Raw genomic sequence first — 27,403 nt, 5'->3', positions numbered from 1 at the left:
AGACGGGAGGTGCCGGAAGCCTCCCTTCAACTGTGGACAGACACCCAGACCTGAAGTGAGGCTACCGCCCCCCCCCCGCCGGGCCGGGCCGGGAATGCTGCCCCACCACGGTCCCCCCCCCCCCCACCCGCCCAGGTGTCTGCGCGGAACGTGGATGTCCCCACGGCTCCAAATCGCAGAGGCTGGCAGGGGCCGGTGCTGTCCATGGGCTGAAGGGTCAGCGCCTGGAGTTCTTCTGCCCCAGGCCGGTGCAAATGTCATGGGCTGCCTGCCCGAGGCGGGGTTCCCTGCGGCCCTTACTTGGGGCCCCAATCACAAGGTGAGGCCAGAATTGAGGGCAAAGGGGATGGGAACTCTCCCATGAAATGGGGTAAAAATAGCTGAGCATTCTCAGGAGAAGGCCCTGCTCGGATTTCTCCCGGAGGTCAGCCTGGCTGTCGCTCAGAGCCACCTCTTGCCCACCCAACAAGAGACAAGCGCCTGGCCAGGGCCCCATTGGCTGGAGCCTGTCCTGATGCACCAAGGTTGCAGTTCCATCCCTGGTCAGGGAATGGACGAGAAGTAACCAATGGCCCTGGCTGGTGTGGTTCAGTGGATTGAGCGTCAGCCTGTGGACTGAAAGGTCCTGGGTTCGATTCCCGGCAAGGGCACATGCCCGGGTCGTGGGCTCGATCCCCAGTAGGGGGCGAGCAGGAGGCAGCTGATCCATGATTCTCTCTCATCATTGATGTTTCTCTCTCCCTTTCCCTTCCTCTCGGAAATCAATAAAAATATATATTAAAAAAAGCAACCAATGAGTGCATAAGTGGGACAACAAATTGATGTTTCTCTCCCTTCCTCTCTCTAAAATCAATACATTTTTAAGAAAGAGAGAGACAATAACCATTTTCTATAGAAGTTTATTCCCAAAACAGAGCGCGGCTTCACGGAACAATGTACACAGACAGGAAGAGGGGCCACGGGCTGAGGGGGGCGACCCCAGAGAGGGGCATCTACAGAACCTAGGACGTAGCAAGGACAACCCCTCTCCCCACAGCGGACCCCGCAACCCTGCAAGGGCTGGGGTCACTCGGGTCAGGAGAGCGGGGTCCTGGCCGGTGGGATTTGGCACCAGTCAGTAAAGTAGAACCTCTAGTCTCCTTGGAAACTGCCCCCCAAGAGTATCCGTGGAGGAGGGGACTGTGCCCCGCCCCCGCCCCTGCCCAGGAGCCGCGTTCCTGGTGGTTAGGAGGCTGCCTCCCGGCCGGGCTGCTGTCCAGCAGGCACTCGGCTGACCTTTGGTCTGGGACAGCGAGGGGTCCCACACCCCTGCAGAGGCCAGGGTCCTTCTGGGCGGCCTCCTCCGGCCCCTCACCCACCTTTCCCACCTTCTACTTGTAAACAAAGGGGTGGGGACGTCTAGACTGTAAACAAAGCGTGAACAGTTCCGAGTTTTGCTGCTGTAAACAAAGGGTTAAAATGTTTCCAATCGTGACCTGTAAACAAAGTAACAAAACGTAAAAGTCCCAGTTCTGGACCTCAGACAACGTAATAAAAACGGGGGTTTGTGAACAGGGTCCTAACAGTCAGGTCTCCCTTTAGAAGGGAGTGGGGGGTGGGCGGGAGCCACTTCCTCAGGCCGCGTTCCTGTAAACATGGGGGCGGTGGCACCCACATGGGGCATCTTCAGGCCCTTGTCTCTGATCCCTGGCGCTCCCTCCTACCCAGCCCTTAGTAAGTCCTAGCGGGGCAGTGCTAGGGAATCAGTGGCACCACAGACAGCTTTTGCTCAGAGCAGGGGCGGGCGCCCTCTGCGGGAATGTGTGATTCGAGGCCTGAACCCCTCTGGGAGGAGGGAAGCCTGCTCTGTAAACACGGCGCTGCTCCCCGGCACCCAGCAGCAGTCCTCGGTCATAAGGCAGTAACGGCAGGGGCGCCACACCGTGAGCACCCAAACCCACGGGGAGGGGCGGCCGAGTGGGCCCCTGTGAGGAGGCCAGGGGACCCTTGTTTCCAAGCCCCACCCCCAGCCTCAGGAGTTTGCATCCAAGAAAAAGCAAAGATCAGTTCCGTCCTCGGGGCCCTGACGATACTCAGATCCACCTGGGGGGACAGGAGGGTCTGCCTGCATCCACCCCAGTTAAGAGGAGAGAAAAGAGCATATAGTTTGCGGGGAACCCCAATGGAGTCAAACTCTGCACCTTTCCCCCCGCCCCCTCCCCCTCCCAGCCCAGCCTCAGAACCCCAGGCAACAGAAAAGCTAAAAAATAACATAGGCATATCTCTCTGGTTACAAAGATACAAAAGTATAAAAGTCCTCCTTCAGTTCCCAGGCCCCGCTCGCCTGTCAGTCCCGCACACGCGCACTCTCAGGAGGAGCGCGCAGCTCAGCCCCGCAGCCACGGGGAAGCGGGCCGCCTGGGGTCCGCCCAACTCCTGGGGTCTCTTCCGTCGGCGTCAGCCAAATCGTCCCCTGCCCGCGGTTCCTCAGCCGCCGGCTGCCCCTCAGGAGTGGCCCTCACTTCGGGGGACTCTGCAGAATCGAACGGGGAGACCCATCAGCAAGGCCCTGCCTCTGAGCACTGAGCAAGCACTGCCTATGTACAGACCCCAGGTTAAGCACTGGACAGATTTTGTCTCAAAAATCTCCACCTCGCAAAGGGCCTGTTACTACAGGCACGTTTTGCAGATAAGGAAACAGGCTCAGAGGGGTCAAGTCACTCCAAAGCCTGAACCCCTGCTCAGTCCCCCAGCTCCCTGCCCCCAACAGCCAGACCCCAAGGCTAGGCTGCAGGACCCAGATGGGGCTCAGCGCCCCCTGATCCCTCCCCCAAGCATCCTTGCTTTCTTCTCCCCCAACTCTGCTCAGATCCTGGGGTCCTCCCTCCCCAAAAGCCTTCTCACCCTACAGACTCCACAGAACCTGACTAGCTGCTCCTCCTCCCGAAGACTCAGCTCTGGCCCTGGCCAGAAGCTCAGCTGGTTAGCGCCATCCTGATACCCAGGTTGCAGGCTCAATCCCCGCTCAGGTCAACACATACAAGCACCCACCAGTGGGCGCAGGGACAGGTGGAACAAGTCAATGTTTCTCTCTCTCTTTTTCTCAAAATCAATAGATTTTAAAAACTTTTTTAACCAATAAAACTCCACCCTCCTTGCCCTAACTGGTTTGGCTCAGTAGATAGAGCGTCGGCCTGTGGACTAAAGGGTCCCAGGTTCGATTCCGGTCAAGGGCATGTACCTGGGTTGCGGGCACATCCCCAGTAGGGGGCGTGCAGGAGGCAGCTGATCGATGTCTCTCTCTCATCGATGTTTCTAACTTTCTATCCCTCTCTCTTCCTCTCTGTAAAAAATCAATAAAATATATTTAAAAAAAAACACAAAAACTCCACCCTCCTTTTGACTGCTAAGACCTGGCAACTCCTGCCCCTCCCCACGGCCTCCCCGACACCTGTGTAAGCAGCTGCTCCGGGGGTGTCCGCCATCCCCTACCCCACAGACGCCACGGGCACTTGAGATGCACCAGGTCCCAGCTCACTGTCTGTGCCCAGCCCCCAGTGCCCTCGGCAGGAGGAAGCTGACGTTGGCTCAGTAAAGGATGAGTGCGTTACCATTAAGTGAGCTGTCCAGCCTGGTGTGCAAGGGCCATACCCTGGCACTCCTTCCAACCCCTCCTCTCCCGCTCCCCCCGCAGGCACAGCCTCCTGCCTCCTCCTCCCCTCCTCCCGCCCCAGCTCAAGCCCCTGAGAAAGCTAGGCACCCGGAGGAAGCAGGGAGGGTGCTGGCCCATCACAGCCGCAAGTGCCCGTCAATCACAGCCCCACTGCCTGCGGGTTTCTGCCCTCGGCCTACGGCCCCTGGCTGTGCTGAGCCTGGGTGCCCACGCTGCGGCCCACCCACACCCCACCTGTGGCAGACACAGGGCGTGCACAGGAGACGGTCCTGAGCAGATGGGGGTGCGCAGGGACTGGACCCCGCTTACTCGGAGTCGGGCGACAGCTCCGAGATGCTGTGGGACGTGGCCGAGCGCGGCGTGGAGGGCCCCAGCGCGGAGGCGGTGGCGGAAGGCGTGGCAGTGGTGTGGGGGCCCGAGGGCGAGCTGGAGGACTGCACGGAGGAGGAGAGGGCCGAGGAGTTGAAGGAGGCGAGGATAGAGGAGAGAATGTCCAGCTGCTCGGTGGAGGGGCCGCGGGCCGGGTCCTCCCGGACTTGGAGCAACTGTGGGGGGGGCCCCAGGCCTTCCCGCGAGGGGTGCCGGCTAGGCACCTGGTCCAGCCGCTCCCCTGAGTTCGAGCTCCTGGACAGAGAGTCCAGGGGCCGGGATGGCAAGAGGGGGTCCCTTGAGAGCTGCCGCTGGGGAGACAGGGGCAGAGGCGGGGGCGGCGGGTCCCGGCCCCGGGCGCTGTGGGGCGGAGGCAGCGTGCGCAGCCACTCGCAGGGCGCTCCCAGGTCCAGCGCCTCCCGTGACCTGAAGCGGCCGGCCGTGGCGCCAGCACAGTCCCGGGGCGGCTGCCTCCGCGGCAGGGTGCTGCCCCGATCCCTGGGCTCCGGGCGGCCTGGCACCGCAGCCAGGCGTTCCTGGGAGCCCGGCCGACTGAGGGCACGCAGCAGAGGGCCCGGGGCCTCCTCCAGCCGCTCCCGGCTCAGCTGCCGCCGGAGGAGCAGGTTCAGCTGCTCCCGGGAGGAGTAGCGGCTGGCCGGCTGCGAGAGGCTGCCCGAGCCCCCTCCGGCGCAGATGCGGCCGTAGGAAGCCGCCGGTACGGCGCGGTGGCCCAAGGTGGCTGCGCGGCACCAGGACAGCTCCGGGGTGCCTCGGGGCTGTGGCACCAGTGGGCACTGCAACCGGTTCTTCAGGATGCCTGGGTGGGAACAATGGGGGACAGGGTGTGTACACGGGGGCAGGGACTCCCTGGGTCTAGGGACATGGCAGCCTTGGGGTCCCTGTGACACAGGGTTGGGGGCAGAAAGCCCTTGGGAGAGGCACAGAGGCAGCCCCTGGGAGTCCCAGAGGCAGCTGGACAGGGCCAGCTGGGGAGGCGGCCATCGCCTGGGCCAGGACGGGACAGTCCCCGTGTGCGGGGGTGGAGACAAACCTCCCCCCACCAAGTTGGGGTGGGGGCAGCCCCAGGTCCTGGTGATGCAGACAGGGTCAAAGGGCAGAACCCCCTGGGCTGGGGCAGGGGCACTCCCCGGGGTCCCTGTGGTGCAGAAGTCAGGGCAGAAAGCCCTTGGGTTGGGGGGCCATCTCTAGGGGCCCCTGTCCAGCAGGGGAGGGGGCAGGAGCTGAGGCCTGAGGCACAGGAGCTCCTGGGGCTCGCAGGACGCAGGTGGGGCTGGGGAAGGACCCCCTGGGCTGGGCAGGAGGCCCTGGGGTTTCCGAGGTCCACACCGGGGTGGGGCAGGCGATGTGCGGCCATGACGGCGTCCCCAGGGACTGTGGTGCAGGGTCAGGGAGTGGAAACCCCCAGATCGGAGCAGAGGGAGCACTCAGGACCCCGTGGAGCAGTCTGGGTTGGGAGGATGGAACCCCGAGTCAGGACATGGGGTCCCCGCAGTACAGGACAGGCCAAGGCTCGCACCTTTCCTCTGGCGCTGGGCCCGGCCCAGGGAGGTTTCGTCGCCGCTGGTCACGGCTGCGTCCGGCGGGTTGTTGTTGGCCGCATCCTTGCTGGTGTCCAGCCCCAGGCGCCTCTCGGAGCCCCAGGCCTGCAGGGCGCAGGGCGCAGCCTCACACTCCCCCAGGGCAGGCCAGTAGGACAGGAGGTCATTGCCGTCCACATCTGCAGAGTCAGGGCCGTGACAGGACCCAGTGGTTCATGACCCCTGCGGCCCCGACTCCGACCCCTGACCCCAACGACTCCTAAAACCCTGGCTGTCCTGTGAGCACAGGTGCGAACAGGAGGCGGCTCTCAAAGGTCGACGAGCCTTCGGGGGGACCAATGCGCTCTCCCGCTCCGCTGGAGGCGGACAGAGACGAGGGGGGAACCTGATGCTGAGAGAGGAGCCCCACCCCGGGGGAGCCCGGGGCTGGAGGGACGGCGAGTCACCAGAACACCCTGCCCTGTTCTCCGGGCACCGGGCCTCCTGCCACGGGACACGCGGAGGCAGGAGGGGAGGGAGCGCCAGCCCGGATGCCCGGCTCCCAGCGGGTCGGCCCCAGGCGTCCTCAGGGATAGGAGGGCCCTGGGTCACACCAGAGCGGAAGGGGGTCTCCTGTGCCCGGGGAGCGGGGGGCCACGTCACCTGTGGGGTGGCTGAGGAGCCTCTCGCTCTGGGCGGCCCGGCAGAGCGGACGCTGGAGCCGCCCCCGCGGCCGGCCGCTGTCCTCGCTCTCCGAGGACGGGATGGACAGGCTCCGCTCCTCCTCCAAGGACAGGTCGCTGTCGGAGTCGGAGTCTGCACCTGGGGTGGGAGGTCAGAGGTGGAAGGTCAGAGGAGGGAGGCCCAGCGTTGAGGTGGGGAAAGGAGGGACTTGGGGAAGGAAGGGGCCAGGGAGCTGGGACCTGAGAGAGCGTAAGGGGCGGAGGGACAGAGGACGGGGACCTGTTAGGTCACAGGGGTGGGCAAACTTTTTGACTCGAGGGCCACAATGGGTTCTTAAACTGGACCGGAGGGCCGGAACAAAAGCATGGATGGAGTGTTTGTGTGAACTAATATAAATTCAAAGTAAAGGAGCGGAGGGGAGAGCAAGAGAACCGGATAGAACAGCTGGATCCAGCCCGCGGGCCGTAGTTTGCCCAAGGCTGTGTTAGGAGAACAGGCTGTGTGCTGGGTGCCTCCTGGGGCGGTGACCTGGGGAGCTGGCTCCCAATTTGGGACAGAAGAGGGGGAGGCGGGGAGAGGTGTGTCTCCCTCCCCCCGGCCCAGGCCCCCACCTCCACCGGCGTCTCGATGGAACATGGCCACGTCCAGGTCTGTGGGGCCGGCATGAGCCTGGAGGCTGTGGTCAGTGTGGTCCGCAGCCGAACCATGTCGAACCAGGACGTTGTCCCTGGAAATGCAGCCCCCCCCCCCCCCCCCCCGTTAAAGAGGGGCGCGATGGGTGCCCTGGAGGCTGGCGTGTGCGTGTGCGTGTGCGTGCCCGTGGGTGGCTCCGAGGGCACCCGGGGTGAGGCAGGAGGCCTCGGGACAGAGGCGGCCATAGGGGCCCAGAGGGCCCAGCTGGGGCCCGGCACGCCCACCCCGGGAACGCGGGCTGGTCGGAGCTGTGTCCCCTCCGCTCACCTGAGGCAGCCCCGGCCCCGCTGGCTGTCCTGGTCCTGGGCCCGGCCGGAGCGGGCGCTGCTCACGGAGGAGACGGTGGAGGCACCCAGGGTGATGCGGATGAGGCCGCTCTCCTCGAAGAGGGCCGTGTTATTGTAGACCCCAGGCCCCTGCGGGGAGACAGGGGTGAGCCCACCCGAGAGAAGCCTCGAACCCTGGCCTCCCGGCCCTGGGAGCCTCCTACCGTCCCAGGCGCGGGCCTGGCCTCCTCGGGCACCGCCTTCCTGCGCAGACAGGCCGGTGCCCAGGCGGCCCGGGCGTCGGCATCCAGGACACAGAAGAGCAGCAGCACGGCCAGGCCCTGCGGGCAGCGAGGTTGGCGAGACTTAAGTGAGCGAGGTCAGGGCAGAGGAGGCCCCGGGCCAGCCAGGGCGTCAGCCCAGGTCAAAGGGACACGAGGGACGCGTTGGGGAAGGTCAGTGTGGCCAGGAGGCAGGCGGCCAGGAGCCCGGGTGTGGGTGAAGGTCATCCAGGCCAGCACCCCGCCCGCTGCCAACGCCCGCCCAGGAGCGGCCCTGGAGCGCCGTGAGGCCCGGGGACAGGGCCGCCAGCCTGACCTGGAGCCCGCAGAGCCCGGCGTGGAGGTAGTGGAAGGCCAGCACGCTGTGGTTGACCGCCAGGAGCCCGAAGAGCCAGGAGGCGCTGACCAGGAGCAGGAGCAGGAAGGAGCTCCGAAGGGTCCTGCACAGGAGCGTGGGGGACACGGGACACACGGAGTCACACAGGGCCCGTGGGGGGACACGGGACACACGGAGTCACACAGGGCCCGTGGGGGGACACGGGACACACGGAGTCACACAGGGCCCGTGGGGGGACACGGGACACACGGAGTCACATGGAAGTCACACAGGGCCCGTGGGGGGACACGGGACACACGGAGTCACACAGGAGGCAGCACGGGGCCAGGCAGGGGACACCCGGGGACACAGGAGCAGGAGCATTCACACAGAACGTGGGGGTGTCAGGAAGACGCTGGGGGAGATGAGGGGCCAGGAGGGGACACGGGGAAGCACGCAGAAAGCGGGCATGAGGGAAAACGGGGAACATAGGCGGGAACCCATGGGCAGGAGGCCCAGTGAGCCACCCACCAGGGAGACTCTGGGGAGGCAGCAGGGCCAAAGCACGCGTGGGGCCAGAGAGTGACGGCAGGCAGCCCCGGGCAGCTGGCTCCCTCCCCGACCCGGAACCTGGAGCCCAGCCTGGCCAGGAATGTCCCGGGAGCCCCAGGCCCCAAGCAGGAGGGGAGAACCCCCAGGGCCCCAGGCGGCCAACTCACAGCGCAGACGTCTTCTTAGCCTCCCTCTGCCCAGAGGCGCAGGGCGCGCGGGCAGCCAGGAGAAACATGGTCCCGTTCATCTGGACCCACGGCCGGACATGGGCACCCGGGCAAGGCCGAGAGAGACAGAGATGGTGAGAGAGAGAGAGAGACCACGATTCACGGGGGGTGGGGGGCAGACCCAGAGAAACACATGTGGTACAGAGATCAGAGACAGAGACAGGAAACCAGAGGGGGACTGAGATGGAGAGACAGGGAGGCCGAGGCGGGAGGGGCAGCCATCTCTGACCCCGGCTCCATCTCCATGCCAGCTGCATGGGGACCAGTGGGCCGAGCCAGGAAGCCTGCAGACTGCCACCCGGCACCCCTCCCTGGCACCCCTCCCTGGCACCCCTCCCTGACACCCCTCACCTGCTGCTGCCCCACCCCCCAAGCGGAGCACACAGGTGGCACCGAGTGCAGGGCACTCACCACAATGACAAGGACGACAGGGCCTGCGAAGCTCCAGAAGAGGGGTTCGTGGATCGAGATCCAACAGAAGTCGGGGTTCCCATAGCCCTCAGGGTCCAGGCCGACGGCAAGGCCTGGGGGGGAGGGGGCGGGGCAGGATGGAAGGGGCGTGTTTTAGACTCGCTGAACCTCCAGGGAACGGAGAGCCAGGATGGGGAGCAGAGCAGGTCCTCCCAGAGCAGGTGGCACGGGGGCTGAGGCTGGGGTCACGATGGGGACTGGGGGCAGGGCAGGCCCTGTGATGGGCAGAGGTCAGGGGTCACAGCCTGGACGTGGGCAGGGCGCTCACCCAGCAGCACGGCAGGCACGCCCCAGCCCAGGGCGTGGTAGAAGCGCATGGCGCCGCGGTCCACGTTGCGGGGTTCGACCTGCACGCGGTGGAGGTGCAGCCCCTGCACGAGCAGCCACGCGAAGGTGCTGAGGAAGAAGTAGTGCAGGAGGATGGCCACCGCGGTGCACGCCAGCTGGAGGAGGGGGCGCGTCAGCACGCTCCGCCCGCCGCCGCACGCCCGCCCGCCCGCCCGCCCGGCCTCTGCTCTCCACCGCCGGCCCCTACGTACGGCGCCTGCCCCAGGACCCTGCCCCACGCCCTGGCCCGGCTGGAGCACCCCGACCTCTGACCCTGAGCTCTGGCCCTGGGCCTTCCTGGACCGGCCGAGGTCACCAGGACACAGGTCCCCTGACCCTGACCCTGCACCTGGTTGTGGGTCCTGTGGATCCCCAGCAGGAAGAGGAGCTCGGCCATCCCCAGGGCGGCCGCCACGTGGGCATGGATCCTCCGTGTGTTGGACTTGAGGCTGCGCAGGCTCAGCAGGAGGGCCGCGGTCAGCAGCAGCGCGGCCACCGACACGGCCACGGCCACGTGAGTGAACACAGCCAGCAGCTCCAGGTCGCCCTCTAACCGCTGTGGGGACAGGGGTGGCCGTTGGGGTGCTGCGACCCCTGCCCTTGGACCCTCCCACTTCCTCGGGGCCCTGAACACAGCTGCACCTCACGGGGGGAGGCGTCCATGAGGACCCCGAAGGTGCCCGTCCGGCTGCAGCGACACCGCGCGTGGGACCCGTTCCTGGACACCAGCTCGCAGTCCCGTGCCGTCCACACTCCATGCTGGTCCGCCCTGCGGCCACGGGCAGTGAGACCCACCAGCGGCTCCGAGGAGGGCCCGTCGCCATGCAGGGGGTGAGAGGGCAGGAGGGGCCCAGGGTGTCTGGAATTGGGGAGCAGCATTCCTGGGGGGCTGGGTGCACAGGGGCGTGCGTGGGGGCCCCAGGGGCAGGTCAGCCTCCCAGGGGCTAAGAGGGGCCCCAGGGCTTCCCGCGCGGAGGTCCTCACGGGCCAGGCGGGTCCCACTGCACGCAGATGGCCTTGCTCCGGTTCGCCGTCTGCAGCAGGCGGAACTCCAGGCTGATGGGGGCCTCCAGGGCGCCCTGCAGGAAGCTGCGTCCGTGGAAGACAGCCACGCTGACCACCGGGGAGTTCATGACGGGGTGCTGGGGGAGCCTGAGGAGACACCCGCTTGGGCTTGAACACCGCGGCCCTCCCCAGCCCCGGCTGCCCACCGCAGGGTCCTCAGGCCACTCGTCGGGGCTGAGTCCCGTCTGGGAAGCCCCCAAGTGGATGCTGTTCTGAGACCCCTTCAGCCTCTGCGGGGGTCAGGGTTCCCCAGAAACGGCAGGTTCTCTCCAGCGAGGGGCTTCAGACCCACTGCCCAGCTGGGCTCCCCGCCGCTCCCACCGGCCTCCCCAGGCGGCCTGTCTGCCGGCCTCTCAGCAGCCTGCCTGCTGCCCTGGCTCCCACCCTCGGCCTTAGGACCATCCCCCCAGCACCCCAGCACGCGGAGGGAACCAGGCAGCAGGACCAGGCTCCCGCGCGTGCAGAGGAGCAGCTGCGTGACCATGAACCTGCCCGCTTGCCCTCCAAAACGGGGTTGGGGGGGCTAGGCTGGGTAGAAGCTGCAGGAAGCTCAGGGTGAGGGGCCTGGCATCGCTCCCCGCGCGCTCCCCCGACCCCCCGTACCTGGCGCCCCGGCGCTCGGCCTGGAACTGGGCGGGGAGCAGCCCCCCCAGCGTGCGGTAGACCAGGAGGATGACGATGGAGGTCCCCGGCTCCGGCTCGGGCTCCAGGGCAGGCGGCGGGGGGGCCACGCTTGGAGAGCTAGAGTTTTCCACGCTGCTGCTGCCTGTGGGCAGAACTGCCGGGGGAAGGGGAGGAGCCGCTGTCAGTGACCTCCGACCCTGAGCACCTACAAACCCAGTTCTCAACCCAACCCTGCCCCCAGCAAGGGGCTTCCTTCCCTGCAGGCCCAGAACGGGGCTGGGGAGCAGGAGCCCAGGGGGGAACATGGGGAGGTCCGCGGAGGGGGCGGGAGCTGGCGCGGCGAGTGCTGCAGCCCGGGGTGGGAGGAGGGCTGGCGAGGGAGTCGCTCCCAGGGGACCTGGCAGGGGGTGACGTGCGGTCCGGCCCAGGGGTCACCCCAGGGCACTCACCGTCATGTGGGGACAGCCGCGGGGACTGGGAAGGCAGCAGTACATGGGTGTGAGGATCCCAGGCATCCTGACCACGGAACAGGTTGCTATGGTAACGAGGGTAGCGGCGGGTGCCCCGGGAAGGACTGGGGTGCTCCATGCGGTCGATGCTGAGCACTGCCCAGGAGGAAGAGGGGTGAGGCCGTCAAGGGCTCCTCCCCAGGCCGGGGCCCGCTCCTTCCTGCCCACACCCAGAGCCTCCCTGCTGCCAGCGGAGCCCTCAGACCCCAGGTCCGCACCCTGCCGCAGCCCCTGCCCACGCCCCGCCACATACTGATGTTGGGCGTCACCAGCCCCACGGGATTCAGGTACGTGAGCTCCATGTTCCTAGCGAGTGTGGCCGCATACTCCTCCAGGTGCCGCACCAGCCCTGCGCTGCCGGGGGAGCCCCCGGGCGCCCGCCGCCCCAGCGCAGCCCACAGGTCCCCGGTCTCCGGGGCGAGCAGCGCAGAGCCCGCCCACAGCAGGTTCTGGGGGAGGGAGGAGAGCAGGCTCAGCCAGGGGGGCTGGGAAGGGCAGGGCGAGCAGAAGCGTCTGGCCAGGGCTCAGAGGGGCCCCGGCAGGCAGGGGGTGGGCCTGAGGGGGGGGGGGCCGAGGAGGCGGGAGCTCAGGGCCTTCCCTTCCCCAGGGCCAGGAGGGCCTGAGCGGGGATCCGGGGCTCAGGGTCCAGGGCCAGCGATGGGTGGCGAGCACAGGGCACAGCCCACCTCATTGAAGTGGGCGTCCTGAGTGGCCGTCAGCCCAAAGCCCTGCTGGTGGCTCTCAGAGGCCAGCAGGCGGGCCAGCAGGCGGGCAGCGACGCGGACATCTTGGCTAAAGTAGTGGTCAGTGTGGCCGGTCACCTCCCGCAGCCTCTGAGCCAGCTTCTTGGCCTCCACAGTGTCCAGGGCTGTCCTGTTCAGCTCCAGGCCATCCAACTGCCAGACAAAGATGGGGTTCGGGGGTCACCGGGGTCCCTTTGGCCTTTCTCAAAAGCCTCACAGGAAGGGTCTGGCCAGAGGAAAGGGCGCCCAGGGGAGGCCCGGGTGTGGTGTCTGGGGCCTGCCACCGGCCTGGGGAGGCTGAGCCCAGGGCCGGGGCCCGGCAGGTCTTGAGTGCAGGGCATGGCCTGGGCAGTCTCACCAGCAGCGTGAGCTCGCGAAAGGCAGGGGAGGTGCAGTTGAAGAGGTCGGGCTCCAGCCAACCCTGGTCCTCGTCACAGAGCCGCACGGCAGCACCTGGGGGCAGGCGAGCCCTGGTCAGGCCTGGGGCCTGGCACCTTCTCCCGCCTCAGAGGAAGCTGAGTCAGAGACCAGAGGACTAGCCGTCAGGCCCTGGATGGAGCAGCCCCGCCCCAGCCCAGGCAGCCCACTGCTGCCAGCCAGCTCCGGAAGGCCGTGGCCATTCTGACTCACCAGCGAGAAAGGGGAGCGTGAGGGCAGGGCTGGGCACACGTCCACACGCACATGCACACACAGGCCAGGAAAGGTTCACAGACGTGGCCCAGGGCAAGCACGCATGCACGCACATACACACACAGCCCAATGCTCCTATCTGCACACACACGTGTGGGGACCAGGATGCGCGCGCACACACACACACACACACACACACACACACACACACACACACACACAGGCCAGATTCTCCAGGAGCACTTTGTGACCCGGCTGGTGGGGGTAGAAGTGTCCATGCAGGTTTTAGCTGCCCAGGTATGGCTGCTGCCGGCTCTCACTGTCCATGCCTGGGGCGGGGGCTGTATAAGAACTGACCCGGACCCTGAGGGAGCTTGCAGCCATCACCGAAAGGGACCCTAACCTTAACACAGGGTCCTCTCCCCACAAGACAGGCTCACAGACACGTGCAGGCAAAGAAAGACACACACACGTGCATGCACACGGATGATCTCTGTCTAGCCCAGGGGTGGGCAAACTTTTTGACTCGAGGGCCACAATGGGTTCTTAAACTGGACCGGAGGGCCGGAACAAAAGCATGGATGGAGTGTTTGTGTGAACTAATATAAAGTCCAAGTAAAGGAGCGGAGATGGGAGAGCAAGAGAACCGGGTAGAACAGCCGGATCCGGCCCGCGGGCCGTAGTTTGCCCACGGCTGGTCTAGCCCCTGCAGGGACCTCAGGCCAGGAGGAGGGTGTGGGGGAGACTCAGGCCGTGGGGGGAGCCTGTACGAGCCTCCAAGGCGGAGTCGCCTCTCAAGAACTCAGGGAGCAGGGACATAGGTACCTGCAGGGGCCTCAGGACCTGAGGAGGTGGGAGGGGCGGCCAGGGTCTCCCCGCGTGGGGAGGGTCTCTGAGGACCACGGGCAGCAGAGCACGGCCCCGGGTCCTCAGACAGCGGAAGGGGCCCCGGTTCTCCGAGCGACCCGGGGTCGCTGTCAGAGACCTCAGGCAGCAGGGGGGTCTGCAAAAGCTCTGGCAGGGGGAGGGGGCGGCGCACCTGAGCAAACACGTACCCCTTACCTGCACCCCGCAATCCTGCCCAGAAGCCGGGAGAAACAGACGGAGGCTCAGTGAGGTGGGGGGAGGGACACGGAACCCCTAGGAGGCAGTGAGGGGCCCGCCTGGACCCTGCCCACCTCCCACCTCTGCAGGAACCAGGCCGCCCGTCTCAGGAAGAGAGGCGGCTACAGCGGGCCAAGGACAGGCCCCCCACCCTCAGCACGGCACCTCTCCGAGGTACTCACCCAGGGCCCCCCGGGGACAGGGCACTGAGGCCAAAATGCCGAACTTGGTCTGGGGCCACCATACACCAGATCGCAGGGACTTGGGGCAGGCATCGTACAGCACTAAGGAGAGGGGAGGCACTGAGCCACGTGGCCAGGGGCAGGGGCGGTGACAGCCACACCCACCGCCCTCCACCACCCGGCTCCCAGCCCGCCCCTCCCCTGCGGCCTCACAGGAGCTGGCCTATCAGATTCGGTGACAGGTCACCCAAACACTAGGGCAAAGTGAGGCTCCCTGGGTGTGTCTCCTTGGAGAGCCAAGGTCCGTCCGCTCGGGGCAGGCAGCAGCCAGAGCCTGCCTTCGGCGTGGGCTGGGAGCCTGCTCACCTCGGCAGCCGCTGGCCGTCACCTCGGCGAAAGGGCTGTCACAGCTGTTGCACTGGCGCCCGAGGGCGCCCGGGCGGCAGGGGCACTGCCCGCTGTGGGGCGCGCACGAGCGCGAGGTGGAGCCCACGGGGTAGCAGTCACACGGCAGGCAGGCGTCACTGCCCCGCGGGCGGTAGTGGAACTCCTGTTTGAGAACGGGTCGGGGCCTGAGGTCAGAGGTCAACGCTTGCTTGGGGAAGAAGAACCGAGGACGAAGGGTCGAGAGAACAATGCTCACAGGCCAGAAGGAAGCCGGGCCTCGAGTGAAACTTAAGGGAGGGGTCAGATGTCAAGGACAAAGGACGGCACTTAGGTCACAGGACAGGTAAAGGGTCAGGGCCTGAGTCAGGGGGCAGAGGTCAGCAAGCTGGAAAAGAATCACAAATCATGGCTAGGGAAGAGTTCCAAGGCCGGGGTCAGGGGTCAGGGGTCAGGGCCCGGCACACCTTGCAGTGGCACTGCCCGTCAGTCTTGTTGCAGTTGGGGTCAAAGCCCTTGTGAACGTCACAGTTGCAGGGCCCGCAGGTCGGGCTCCCCCACCAGCCTCGTGGGCATTGCTGGTCCATCCTGGGGGTGCACAGACAGGTGAGAGCCCCCTGATATCTCAGTGCCCGCCTAACCCCCCGGTCCTCCATGATCTCGGTCCTGCCCCCTACCTGTGCTCACAGTGGTGCCCGAAATAGCCATCTACACAGTCACAGGTATAGCCGTGGGGGGCCCCTGGGAGATGCCGGCATGACCCCTGGTTCTGACAGGGGTTCAGGAAGCAGGCGTCCACGCAGCCCGGGCCATAGTAACCTGCAGGTCGGTCAGAGCACTCAGGACACTGACCACAGGACATGGGAGGGAGGGGCGCCTGTCCTTGGTCTCCTCCTCCTCCAGGCTCTCCGGGTCCCCGAGTCTTCATCAGCCCCCAAGTCATGCCACCCCCGGGCCCTACCTGGCCAGCACGTGCAGGAAAAGGTCTGCCACAGGTCTCGGCAGTCAGCGTGGGGCGGGCAAGGCCCGGATGCACAGGCGTTGTCCACGACACAGCCAGGTTCCACATTCACTCGCTGCGTGGGGGGGTGCAGGGCTGGGGACCCCAAAGGCGTGGAGCCGAGCCATACCCCCTGTGGACACAGCTGGTCTGATGACCCCTGACATGCAGCTCCCTACCCGACCCGACCGCATGTCCCTAATTCAGCCCGGGCCCCGAGTGTGCTGTCCCTGACACTGACCTCTGAGGGCCCGTGACCATCTCTGGACTCTCGCCTCCAGCAGCACAAAGGCCTGACTTGTCTGATGGCTCTGGCGCCCCCCCACCCCCCCCCACAGGTGAACGCAGCTGTCAGGTCCCCAGGCCCCTGCTCTCTCCCACTCACCCCAGGCCCAGGTCACTCGCATGCTGACCCCACCTGGACACAGCCGACCAGCCCCGGGGGAGCCTCCTCTTCGCTGCGGGGGGGCAGGCCCCCCACATGGAGTCGCTTTACTTTCAGGCCCTGCAGCTCACTCCCCACCGCCATGGTATCCTGGGGGAGGGGGCAATCAGCACTATGCAGGGGGGACCCTTGCCCTCCCCCCGAGTCCATCTTGGCCTTGCCCTAGCCCTGCACAACCACCATGCTCTGTTCCTCTGTACCAGGGGAATGGGCTGGGAATAGCTGCTCTCGAGTATGGGGGCCCTGCCAGAGCACGGGGGATGGGTCAGGAAGGTTTCAACTGGGCTCAGCCCTGGCTGGTGTGGCCCAGGGGATGGAGAGTCGATCTGCGGACTGAAGGGTCCCGTTTGATTCCGGTCAAGGGCACAGGCCCGGGTTGCAGGCTCGATCCCCAGCAGGGGGCGTGCAGGAGGCAATCAATGATTCTCGTCATTGATGCTTCTCTCTCTCTCTACCTCTCCCTCTCTCTCTGAAATCAATTAAAAAATAAAAATTAAAAAATAAATAAAAAGAACTGGGCTCAGATAGGCCCTTTCTCCTGGACCAGAACAGACCCTGAAACCCCACGACTTGAGCTGGGAGGTGGGGCGGCGATTAGAAGGGTTTCCGGGAGTCCGGCAAAGTGCTGACGGCCGAGACCCGGGCAGAGACCAGGAGGCTCCCTGCATGAGGAGGGCTGGCAGGGTGGGCTCCGAGCAGGACGGGAGGGGCGAGCGGCGGGGGACACGTCCGACTACGCGCAGGGGAGGGAGTTGAGGAGCTGGACTGGAGGCAGGAGCAGCTGGCTGGAAGACTAAGAAGGGACTACCGCAGGGTCAGAGGTCAGACCTGGAAGAGGCTGAAGTCCAGCGAGACCATGAGGACGTGGTGGCCCCGCCGGCCACCGGGCTCCTCCTGCAACTCCAGCCGAAGGTCGTGCCACTTGCCATCACTGACAGTCACCTGGTCCAGGAGGAGGTGGGCAGCACGGCCCGCGCCCCTGGTCACCGTCAGGGACAGCAACCCCCGATCCAGCTGTGGGGACAGAGGCACAGGCCTGGCTTAGGGACCCCGTCTGGCTGGGGCTGGGAGTGTCGGGAGGTGAGGCCGGGCGCTCAGAGGTCCAGAATACCAAAGGGTGGAACAGCAGGAGCAAGGCTACACCTGGCACACGGCCCTGCGCCCAGGGACGCTCCGCTGCTGGAAGTGGGTGAAGGGGCAAAGGTCAGGCCAGAGGTTGCTGAGTGGGGCAGCCAGCACAGAGCTATGCTGACGCCCTGCGCCTGCGGAGGAGGCCCTGATGGGAAAGAGGGTCAGGGGCCAGGGCTGGGTCAAGGAGGGTCACTACACCTGGCAGAGAAGTATGCGGCCTCATGAGGCCCAAACTCAACGGGCGTGTTGCTGGGGCCTCAGAGATGGAGAGCCGAAGGTCGCGGGAGGGGTCAGGACAGACACACCTGGCAGAGGAGCGTGCAGTGCGGCCCAGCCTGCACTTGCATCAGGACCCCACGCGTCGCCCGCGTCCGGAACGCCAGCCCCAGGTACCACGGCGCAGACACAACCACGTCACTCCCAAAGTCCCATCTCAGGGTGCCGTTGCCGCGGAAACGGTGGGGCTGGGCCATGGCTGCGGAGACGGAAGGGGCAGGGTCACAGGCCCCCCTCAGGAGCAGAGCCGGCCCTGCAGGCCGCTCCCCCCCCCCCCCCCCCCCGCCCCAGGCCGCCCACTCACCGAGCCGACAGTCTCTGCCGCCAAAGCCCACAGGACAGTCGCAGCTGAAGCCACCCCACCGCTCCGCGCAGCGGCCGTTGTTCTTGCACGGATTTGAGTCGCAAAAGTGGAGCTTGGCCTGGCAGCCTGGGGAGGCAGGCACGGGGAGGGTCTGAGACGAGGGGAACCGCGCGGGTAGGACCTGGGGGTCCACAGGGACCGCAGGGGGCCCCGATCTCAGCCCCATGGCCCCTCGGGGTGGACTTGGGAGGAGGCGGGGCCCGTGGGGACGCCCGTGCTGGCCACCGGAGGAGACAGTGAGCGGGCAGATTCGGAGTCTCTCCAGGAGGCCCTCCGCCCCGCCCCGAGGACAGGGGCCTGCCTACCTGCCAGGGTGCCGTTGTTTGCAACGAAGGCCGCCATGTCCACTTGGCGGCCATCAATGCGCAGGTCCCGCATGCAGCCGACGAAGTCCTTGTGGGACACGGGGAAGTTCTCGGGGAGGTTGGGGACACCCCCCAGGAGCAGAGGGCCTGTCAGGTCCAGGGACCTGGGGGTCAGGGGTCCAGGTCATTGGTGGGACTGGAGCTAGGGTAGGGTTGCTCCTGGGGGGGTCACAGGAAGTGTGGGGGCAGGACTTAGAGGGCAAGGTCATGGAGGAGGCCTGGCTGGGGGCGCAGCTGGGTCCTTGCTTCAGGGGGGGAAGGGGGAAGAGCGGGGCTGAGGGTGAGGATGAGAGTGAGGCACGTGGTGCCTGGGTGGCGGACGGAGAAGGGGTGAGGCGGGGTTTCAGGGTCCTTGTGGGGAGCGGGAAACCTGGCGGTTTGGGGAAGGATGGGGAGTTTGGCGGGCGGGAGTGAGAAGTGGGTGCGTGAAGGGCTGGGTGGGCATGGGGAGCAGGGGCTGGGACCTCACTTCTTGGAGCTGGTTTGCATGCCAGCAGCTGCACACGAGTAGTTTCCGATCTCGGCTCCAAACTGCAGAGCCACGGCCACGTCGCAGTCATCCACGCTCAGCACAGCCACCTTGTCCTTGGAGGGGCCCTGAGCAGCCCCCAGGGCATCTGTCCGGGGCTAGAGACCCAGGCACACCGCTCAGCAGGGCCCCGGGGCACCCCGAGGGGCTGGAGACCCAGGCTCACCGCTCAGCAGGGCCCCGGGGCACCCCGAGGGGCTGGAGACCCAGGCACACCGCTCAGCAGGGCCCCGGGGCACCCCGAGGGGCTGGAGACCCAGGCACACCGCTCAGCAGGGCCCTGGGGCACCCCGAGGGGCTGGAGACCCAGGCACACCGCTCAGCAGGGCCCCGGGGCACCCCGAGGGGCTGGAGACCCAGGCACACCGCTCAGCAGGGCCCCGGGGCACCCCGAGGGGCTGGAGACCCAGGCACACCGCTCAGCAGGGCCCCGGGGCACCCCGAGGGGCTAGAGACCCAGGCACACCGCTCAGCAGGGCCCCGGGGCACCCCGAGGGGCTAGAGACCCAGGCACACTGCTCAGCAGGGCCCCGGGGCACCCCGAGGGGCAGAACTTGGCATCCCAGCGCCCCCACCCCCAGGCCAAGGGGATGCCCACCTTGTTGTAGTATCTCAGGTGCACCGTGTGCCACTGGCCGTCACTCAGGCCCCCTGGGACTGTGGGGCTGACCACCGTGTTGGACTCGCCTGTTGGGATGATGCGTGTGGAGGGTTGTCTGCAACTGCTGCGTTGACCCCCCCAAGTCACGTAGGCACAGCTACCCCGAGGGGGACCCTGTTGCATCAGATCACCCCGCACACTGGGGACCACACTGGGGGCCCAGAGTGCCCCGGGCAGACAGAAGCACACACCTCGGAGAGACGGACTCTCCCACCGGAACCAGGTCCTCACTGCTGTCTGTTGACATGGAGGTGGATGTGCAGGTACCTGAGGGGGTGGGGGCTGCACTGCCCCCCCCACACACACGTGCACCCCTCGCCCACGGCTCCTGGCACCCACCTGTGGAATAGGTGAGCCGCACTTGCCCGGCCACCACCTCCAAGGCCAGGAAGTCGTGCTTCTCGTTCAGGCGCCCGTTGTAGAAGAGCAGTCCGCTGGGCTGCACTGTTGCAAACCTGGGCGGGCGGGCGGGCGGGCAGGGCGAGTCACAAGCCGCACCCTCCTCACACCCACCATCCCTGCGACAAGAAGGCTGGGGGAGAGGGCGCCCAGGCTGGGGGAGGAGGAAGCCACGAGAGGGGGACTGCAGTGAGGCCGGGGGCAGTGAGCTCGGAGCGGCCAGGCAGGGGGGCGGCAGGCGGGGTCGGGCGGTAGGAGAGACGCGTGCAGGCGGCGGGGTGCGGGGCGGGCACCTACGAGAGGGACAGCGTGAGGTGGAAGCGCTGCCGCAGGCCCCGGAACATGACGAACGAACTGGGCGGGAAGGAGCGAGCCGACACCTCGCAGCGCGGGCCCTCGAAGGCGCCGCCCGCCGGGCACTGGCAGCGGAAGCCGCCGTAGGGCCCGTCCGCGCAGGTGCCCCCGTTGCGGCAGACGCCGGGCACGCAGCGTCCGGCCTCCGTATCCAGCTCGCAGTCTTCTCCTGGAGGTGAAGCCGCGGTCAGAGGCGGCGAGGAGGTCACGACAGCGCCGCGGCCCCTCCGCCCCGCGAGGCTGAGGGCTCCCAGGCGCGTTTCGGCACCTCAGAAAGGTCTAGCGCCCAGCCGCGCGCCCCTCGGTCTGGCCCCGCCCAGCCCCAACCACGCCCAGCCAATGGCCCCGCCCCGACTCTAACCACCCCCTCGGTCTGGCCCCGCCCAGCCCCAACCACGCCCAGCCAATGGCCCCGCCCCGACTCTAACCACCCCTCGGTCTGGCCCCGCCCAGCCCCAACCACGCCCAGCCAGTGGCCCCGCCCCGACTCTAACCACCCCCTCCGTCTGGCCCCGCCCCGACTCTAACCACCCCTCGGTCTGGCCCCGCCCAGCCCCAACCACGCCCAGCCAGTGGCCCCGCCCCGACTCTAACCACCCCCTCGGTCTGGCCCCGCCCCGACTCTAACCACCCCCTCGGTCTGGCCCCGCCCAGCCCAAACACGCCCAGTCAATGGCCCCGCCCGGCCCCAACCAATGGCCCCGCCCCGACTCTAGTCACGCCCTGCCTCTGCTCTGACCACGCCCCGTGGCCCCGCCCCATCCACTACAACGGACTCTCATAGCCCCGCCCCTGGCCTGGCCACGCCTCCCTCACAGCCTCAGCCCCGACTGAGGCCTTTGGGCCTGGCGGCCCTGGACTCTCCCAGGACCAAGCTCTCCAGCTTCCGGTCCCACCGCGCCCGCCCGTCCCGATTCCTTCATCCCCGTCCTCCCTGCACTGCGGTTCCGCCCTCGCGCTCTGCCTGAGGCTCCCGGGCCAGGCCGGCCCCAGCCCCACGGGCGGGCTCACCCGTGAAGCGCGGGCGGCAGACGCACGTGTAGCCGCCCTCCCGCCGCGCGCAGGCGCCGCCGTTGCGGCAGGGGTTGGAGTAGCAGAGGTCGAGCTCGGTCTCGCAGAAGTCTCCGGTGAAGCCGAGCGGGCAGCGGCAGCGCAGGCCCGCGATGGGCTGGATGGGGCGGAAGAGCGTGGAGGCCGAGGCCAGGAAGGGCGCGGACGAGTCGAAGCGCAGCACCGACACGCACTTCATGTAGTTCTCGCAGGGCTCGCGCAGGCACACGTTGTCGTCGAAGGGCAGCACGTCCAGCAGCGAGCGGGCCGCGAGCGCCGCGCGGCGCACGTACAGCTGCTCCTGCAGCTCCTCGGAGCTGAACCAGGGCCCCGCGGCGCCCGCCCCCGCCCCGCGCGGCGCCAGCGCCGAGAAGCTCACGTTGAGCACGGTGCCCCCCACGTCCGTGTCGTTCTGGATGTTGAAGATGAAGACGTCCTCGGCGGGCGTGGCGAGGACCGCGGCCACGCCTTCCAGGAAGTGGCCCAGCAGCGGAGACAGAAAGCGCTCCTGCCACATGTTCTCGAGGCGCACGGTGAGGCTGTTGGCCAGCAGCTCCTCCGTGATGATGGCCACGCGCAGCACGCACTGCGCCGTCACGCTGTGCAGCCCGTCTGCAGGCAGGGGAGGGGCAGGGTCAGCCTGGGGTCAGCAGCTGCCCTCCCTGGGACACAAGAGGGCTAGGGCCAGTGACTGCCCAGTTCGCTGGCATCTGAGTCAGCAGGGACCCTGCCAAGACACTCGTGACCCTGGGGGACCCAGCTCTCGTGTCAAGGTGTCACCAAGTTGCTGCTTCCTTTCCCCTGCCTCCAACACAAGGAGGGGCCTGAGCCAGGGACCAACCAGCAACCCCTCCCCACCCCAGTGCCCATAGGTCGGCAAGCCATTCCTCTCTAACAGAACACTAGAGAGCCGTCAGTGTAACTCACCCTTGCCCAAGTTATCCTAGTCCTCAGGCCACCCCCACTCAGGACGCTGACCACCCATCCTCCCCCACCCCCCAGCACCGCAGAACCAGCAAGACACCCTCCAAAAACAGAGGGTTCTAGGCAGGGGTCACCCACCCCTATCTCTGTCAGCAAACTACTTTCCCATGGCCTAGGCCCTGTAACCACTCAACCCCATCCCCCAGGTCAGTAAGCTCGCTCCCACCAGGAGGGTCGTGCACCCCAAACTCTCGCACCCTCAGCATTCTTAGGTCAGCAAGTTGCCCATCGCCCCAGACCCGGGCCCTGCGATCTCAGTGGCCACCCCGGCAATGAGGATGAGGGGCTTCTGTGCCGTGTCCCCAGACCATGGCACACACTGGGCGGGCGGTGAGGGCTGGTTGGTTGGTGCAGAAGTTGAGTGGCACGGGAACGCTGGGCCTGCTTCGGCAGGGCCAGGAACCAGGCGCCAGAACTGGGGCGCCAACGCCAGTGAAGTCTGTCTCCCAGCCTCTGCAGCCTCCAGAGCAGGGTGACGAGAGCCTCGCCCATGGCACCTCCCCAGGAGGGGCTCCGACCACCCGGCTGTGAGGCAGGAAAGAGGCAGGTGAGCCTCTGCGTGTCTTCCCACAGGGCAGGGCCTGGGTCAGTCCCTTGGATAGCAGCCAGGCCAATGTGGCCCACTCTCTGCCTGAAGCTGCCAGGGTCCGCTGCTGTTTCTGACCACTAAACCACGGGCTTCCCCCTCCCGCACAGAGGGGTGAGGGTCAGCGTGGACCCAAAGTAAGCCATCGTCTGAATGGGTGGGGTGCGGGCTGACTGTGACCTCCAGACCATCAACCCAGGACCTCCAGCCTTGGAGGGAGGGGGTATCCCTAGGGTAGTAGACGGCTCATGCAGTCTGTCTAGGGTTTGCTCGATGCCCTCGAACCTTTGGGGTTCTGTAGAGACTTCCCAAGAACCTAAGCAGGGTGTATATGAACCTAACCCGTGAGGTCTATGGTAGGTCCCGTGCGGTGCAGGAACCCAACCCTTAAGGGATTTTTAGAAGGCTTGGAAATCCCTCTTTGGTTTGAGGTGCCCCGTGGAGCCCCGGACAAGTCATTCGCCTGCCTCCACCCCTTACCTGTGACGGTCACCAACATGGAGGCCACCAGCGGGCGGTTGTTGTCCAGCTTGCGGCTGAGCCGAAGCTCCCCGCTGGTCTGGTTGACGACCAGCAGCTGCAGCTCGTTGCCGCGCTCAAACGAGTAGAAGAGGTGGTCGGAGACGTCGGGGTCATACGCGGGGATGCGCCCAATGACGCCGGAGGGGAAGGTGTCGGAGCGGTTGGACACGTAGTTGTTGAAGAGGATCTGGAAGTTGTTGAGCACGGGGCTGTTGTCATTCTGGTCGATGAGACGCACGTGCACGGTGGCTCGACTGACCAGCGGGGCGGACGTGGCCTGCACCACGATCACATACTCCTGGCGAGCCTCGTAGTCCAGGTCGATGAGCGCCGTCAGCTCCCCGGAGAAGATGTCCATCTGGAACAGCTCGGGGATGTTCCCCTCCACGATCTGGTACATGACGTGGGCATTGGGGCCCTCGTCGGGGTCCGCCGCCGTGATCTGGGCCACCACCGAACCCACGATGCTGTTCTCCTTCACCCGAACCTCAAACTCCTCGGCGGGGAAGACGGGTGCGTTGTCATTCACGTCCTGCACCGTCACCTGGATGCTGACCGGAGTCCGAAGCGGGGGCACCCCTCGGTCCACAGCGTAGGCCGTCAGCTCGTACACTGGTCTGGCCTCCCGATCCAGCCGCCTCACCGAGCGGACGATGCCAGAGGTGGGCTCGATGGTGAAATCTCCATCCCCATCTTCCCCGTTCTGGAAAGTGTACTGGACCCGGCCGTTGGCATGAGCGTCCCGGTCAGTGGCTGAGATCTGCAGGACGCTGGTGAAAGGCGGGGCGTCCTCGGAGACCAGCCCTGTGTAGTGGGAGGCCACAAACTGGGGGGCGTTATCGTTCACATCATTGACCATCACCTCCACGTAAGTGGTGTCCGCCTTCTGTGGAATGCCGTTGTCTCGCGCTGTGATGGCCAGTGTGTAGGTCACCTGGTCCTCATAGTCCAGCGGGGCCTGCAGAGTGATGGCCCCCGAGTCGGCGTCGATGCGGAACTGGGGCAGGTTGTCCTCGAGCAGGTAGGTGATGCGAGCGTTCTCCCCCACATCGTCGTCAGAGGCACTGATGACCACCACGGTGCTGCCCACGGGCCGGTCCTCGTTCACGCTCACAGAGTAGTGGGCACTTTGGAAGACAGGCCGGTGGGTGTTGGCATCGGTGATGTTGATGTGCACGTAGCAGTGGTCGTGAAGGGCACGGTCAGAGGCGGTGAGCACCAGCTTGAAGTAGCGCTCCTGCTTGTAGTCCAGGGGCAGAGCCAGGGTCACCAGCCCTACCCCGCCCTGGGTGCTGATGGCAAAGCGGTTCCGGGTGTTGCCGCCTGTGATCTGGTAGCTGATGGCGCTGTTGGCATCACGGTCCACAGCGGTCACGCTGACCACACTGGTGCCCACGGCGGCATCCTCGTTCAGCCGCAGGTGGTACGCCTTCATGGTGAACTCGGGCCGGTTGTCATTCACGTCCAGCACAGTCACCGTGACGCTGGCTGAGGAGGACAGAGGGGGTGAGCCATGGTCGCGGGCCTCCACGCCGAAGAAGTAATGCTCCACAGACTCGCGGTCCAGGGGGCCGCTCACGGAGACCCAGCCAGTCGCACTGTTGATCACAAAGGGCGTGTCGGGGGCCACCCCGGTCAGCGAGTACTCCAGCCGGGCATTCTCCCCGTGGTCCGCATCCACTGCCTGAATGTGGATGACCGAGTGGCCCAGGGGCGCGTTTTCCAAGACCGACACCTGGAAGGGCGTGCTGACAAATATAGGCGCGTGATCATTGATGTCCACCACCTGGATGCTGGCCAGGCCCGTGTTGTTGGACAGCGGGGGCCGGCCCGCGTCCTGCGCCCGGATGCGCAAAGCATACTCGCGTTCGGCCTCAAAATCCAGCGGGGCCACCACCTGGATCTCGCCCGTGAGGCTGTCGATGGCGAAGTGGCCGCGGCTATTGCCGCTGATGATGTTGTAGTGCACCAGGCCGTTGGCGTCCTTGTCGCGGTCCGTGGCCGTGACGCGGAGCACCACCGTGTGGGGGCGCACGTCCTCGCGCACCTGAGCCACATACCGCTTCTCGCTGAACTGCGGCGCGTTGTCGTTTTCATCCAAGACGGTGATGTGCACCCGCACGGTGGCCGATCGCGGCCCGGGCTCCTGGCCCTGGTCGCTGGCCTCCACGACCAGCTCGTAGCTCTCCATGTGCTCCCGGTCCACGCGGCCGCTGGTGCTAATGAGGCCCGAGCGCGGGTCGATCTCAAAGGCAGCGACAGCGGGGTGCGTAGCGAGCGGCTCCACGAAGCGGTAACGCAGGTTGGCGTTCGGGGGCGCGTCGCCGTCGGTGGCTCGCAACTGCAGGATAGGGTAGCCCTCCTCCACGTTCTCGCGCAGCGTCTCCCGGTACTGCGACTGCTCAAACACCGGCGCGTGATCGTTGCGGTCGGCCACCGTCACGGCCACCATGGTGGTGGCCGAGAGACGCGGCGAGCCGTGGTCCTGCGCCGTCACGCGCAGGTAGTGGCGCTCCATGCTCTCGCGGTCCAGGGCGGCCTCCGTGCGGATGAGGCCGCTCTGCGGGTCGATGCTGAACAGCTCCAGCGAGCGGCTGTTCATGAGCGCAGCCAGCGAGTACACCAGGCGCCCCGCCTCGCCCGCGTCCGGGTCCTGAGCCACCACGCGCAGCACCGCGGTGCCCGCCGCCTGGTTCTCGGGCACGAGCGCCTGGTAGTTGTACTGCGGGAACTGCGGGTGGCGGTTGGCGGCGCGACGGGGGCGGGCCCGGCTCGCTAGGGGTGTCCTTCGGGGTCCGGGCGGGGCCGGGACCCCGGGGCGCAGCGGGAGGAAGCGGCGGCGGAAGAGCCCGCGGGGGCGCATGCGCCCGGGCGTTGGCCCGGGAGCTGTCCGGTCACCGCGCGGTGCTGAACCCGGCGCGGGAGCTGTCCTGGCCGTGCGCGGTGCTGAAGCCAGACCCGCGCCAGACCCCGCGGCCCCGGGAGGACAGTCCGCCCGGGAGATTGTCTTCTCGGCTCGGGGGCTCAGGGTTCTCTCGCTTTGACCCCTGCGCCCCGGCACCCACAATTCCCCGCAGCATCGCGTGGTTCCCACTTTTTGGGGGGCGCTTCTCCCAGCATTCCTATGGGGCCGAACCAGAAGGTCTGAAGGGAAGGGCAAGCTGTTCTCTGGGGCCGGGACCCCTGGGGACAGAGCCTCTGGCGACAAACTGTGTCTTCGTGAAGGTCCTGTCCGTCCGCAGGAGGAAAACTCCGGGCGCCAGCATAACGGAGACCCCGGTCCCTGGCCTGCCCCTCGCCCGCGGCTACCGAGTGCCTGGACCCCATATTCCGCCCCAAGCCCCGCATCCGGTTGCCCAGGGGACCCTCGGCCATTCTGGGCGCCTGGCTTCCCCCCTCGGAGCCCCACGAAGATAGGCTCCCCAACTCCCAGGCCAGGCTCCCCGTCCTCCCGGGCCCCGGGAGGCTCGGCACAAAGAGCTAAGGCCCCGCCACCGACCCGCGCCCTGGGTTCCGGGTCAGCAGCCACCTCCGCGCCCCAGCCTCGGCCCCCGCCGCCCCCCAGCTCCTCCCGGCTGAGAGGGAACAAAGAGAGGAGCAGGAGCGGGAGCAGCGAGGCCGTCGGCCCCCTGAGGCCCCACCACGGCGGCCGCCTCTCCATCGCCCCCCGCTTTCCCACACGGCCTCCACCGTCCCCCGCCCTGGTCCGGGCCTTGGGCCCGCCCCGCCGGTCGGGCCCCCTCCCGGGCCCCTGCCGCCGCCCCGGCCCCGCGCCTCTCGGCCTGTCGCTCCGCGCCCCCGCCGCCCCCCTCCGGCCACCATCTACTCCGCTGCCGGAGCCCCTGTGGAGTGCGGCCCCGGGTTCGGCCGCCCCCACCGCAGCATCCCGGGCGCCGCCGCCGCCTCCCGCCGCTCCAACATGGCTCCCGGCCGCCGTGATGGTTCGTTCCGCCTCCGCCCGAAACCTCGAACCCGGTGGTACAGGCCGTGGCGCATGGCAGCTCCGATCGCCGACGCCGCCGACGCCATTTTTACTGAGGGCAAAACATAGGCGCTGCCCGCGGTGCTGAACAGGGCGCGGAGGGTGACCGCCGGTGGATGCACCCTCCTCGCTCTGGGC

General features: G+C 66.9%; 1 protein-coding gene across 4 annotated transcripts; it reads right to left on the bottom strand.

The window, feature by feature from the left end:
• Positions 1-881: 881 nt before the first annotated feature.
• On the bottom strand, positions 882-26,959 carry CELSR3 (cadherin EGF LAG seven-pass G-type receptor 3; the record flags this gene model as incomplete). Of its 4 annotated transcripts, none has more annotated exons than XM_080673500.1 (36): positions 882-2,512; positions 3,962-4,838; positions 5,559-5,759; positions 6,223-6,381; positions 6,855-6,970; positions 7,204-7,352; positions 7,427-7,543; positions 7,800-7,923; positions 8,519-8,598; positions 8,990-9,102; positions 9,318-9,492; positions 9,726-9,932; positions 10,019-10,145; positions 10,361-10,528; positions 11,045-11,219; positions 11,515-11,670; positions 11,828-12,023; positions 12,261-12,470; positions 12,676-12,770; positions 14,010-14,024; positions 14,234-14,335; positions 14,600-14,783; positions 15,085-15,205; positions 15,295-15,436; positions 15,579-15,750; positions 16,036-16,152; positions 16,891-17,076; positions 17,499-17,668; positions 17,774-17,899; positions 18,139-18,302; positions 18,668-18,825; positions 19,326-19,414; positions 19,728-19,843; positions 20,085-20,310; positions 21,153-21,803; positions 23,242-26,959. In XM_080673500.1, 36 exons carry the CDS (start codon positions 26,942-26,944, stop codon positions 2,485-2,487), a joined length of 9,915 nt encoding a protein of 3,304 aa, XP_080529626.1. In that variant the 3' UTR covers positions 882-2,484. The 4 variants fall into 4 exon arrangements, with proteins under 4 accessions (XP_080529626.1, XP_080529629.1, XP_080529628.1 ...); XM_080673503.1 differs by having other exon boundaries at positions 15,579-15,693; positions 23,242-26,944; XM_080673502.1 differs by lacking the exon at positions 11,515-11,670 and having other exon boundaries at positions 11,045-11,207.
• Positions 26,960-27,403: the final 444 nt, after the last annotated feature.

The sequence above is a fragment of the Plecotus auritus genome (genome assembly GCF_963455305.1).
Source record: "Plecotus auritus genome assembly, chromosome: 6".
Classification (NCBI taxonomy): domain Eukaryota; kingdom Metazoa; phylum Chordata; class Mammalia; order Chiroptera; family Vespertilionidae; genus Plecotus; species Plecotus auritus.
The sequence above is the reverse complement of the archived record's forward strand: the minus strand, read 5'-3'. Positions and strand labels throughout refer to the sequence as shown.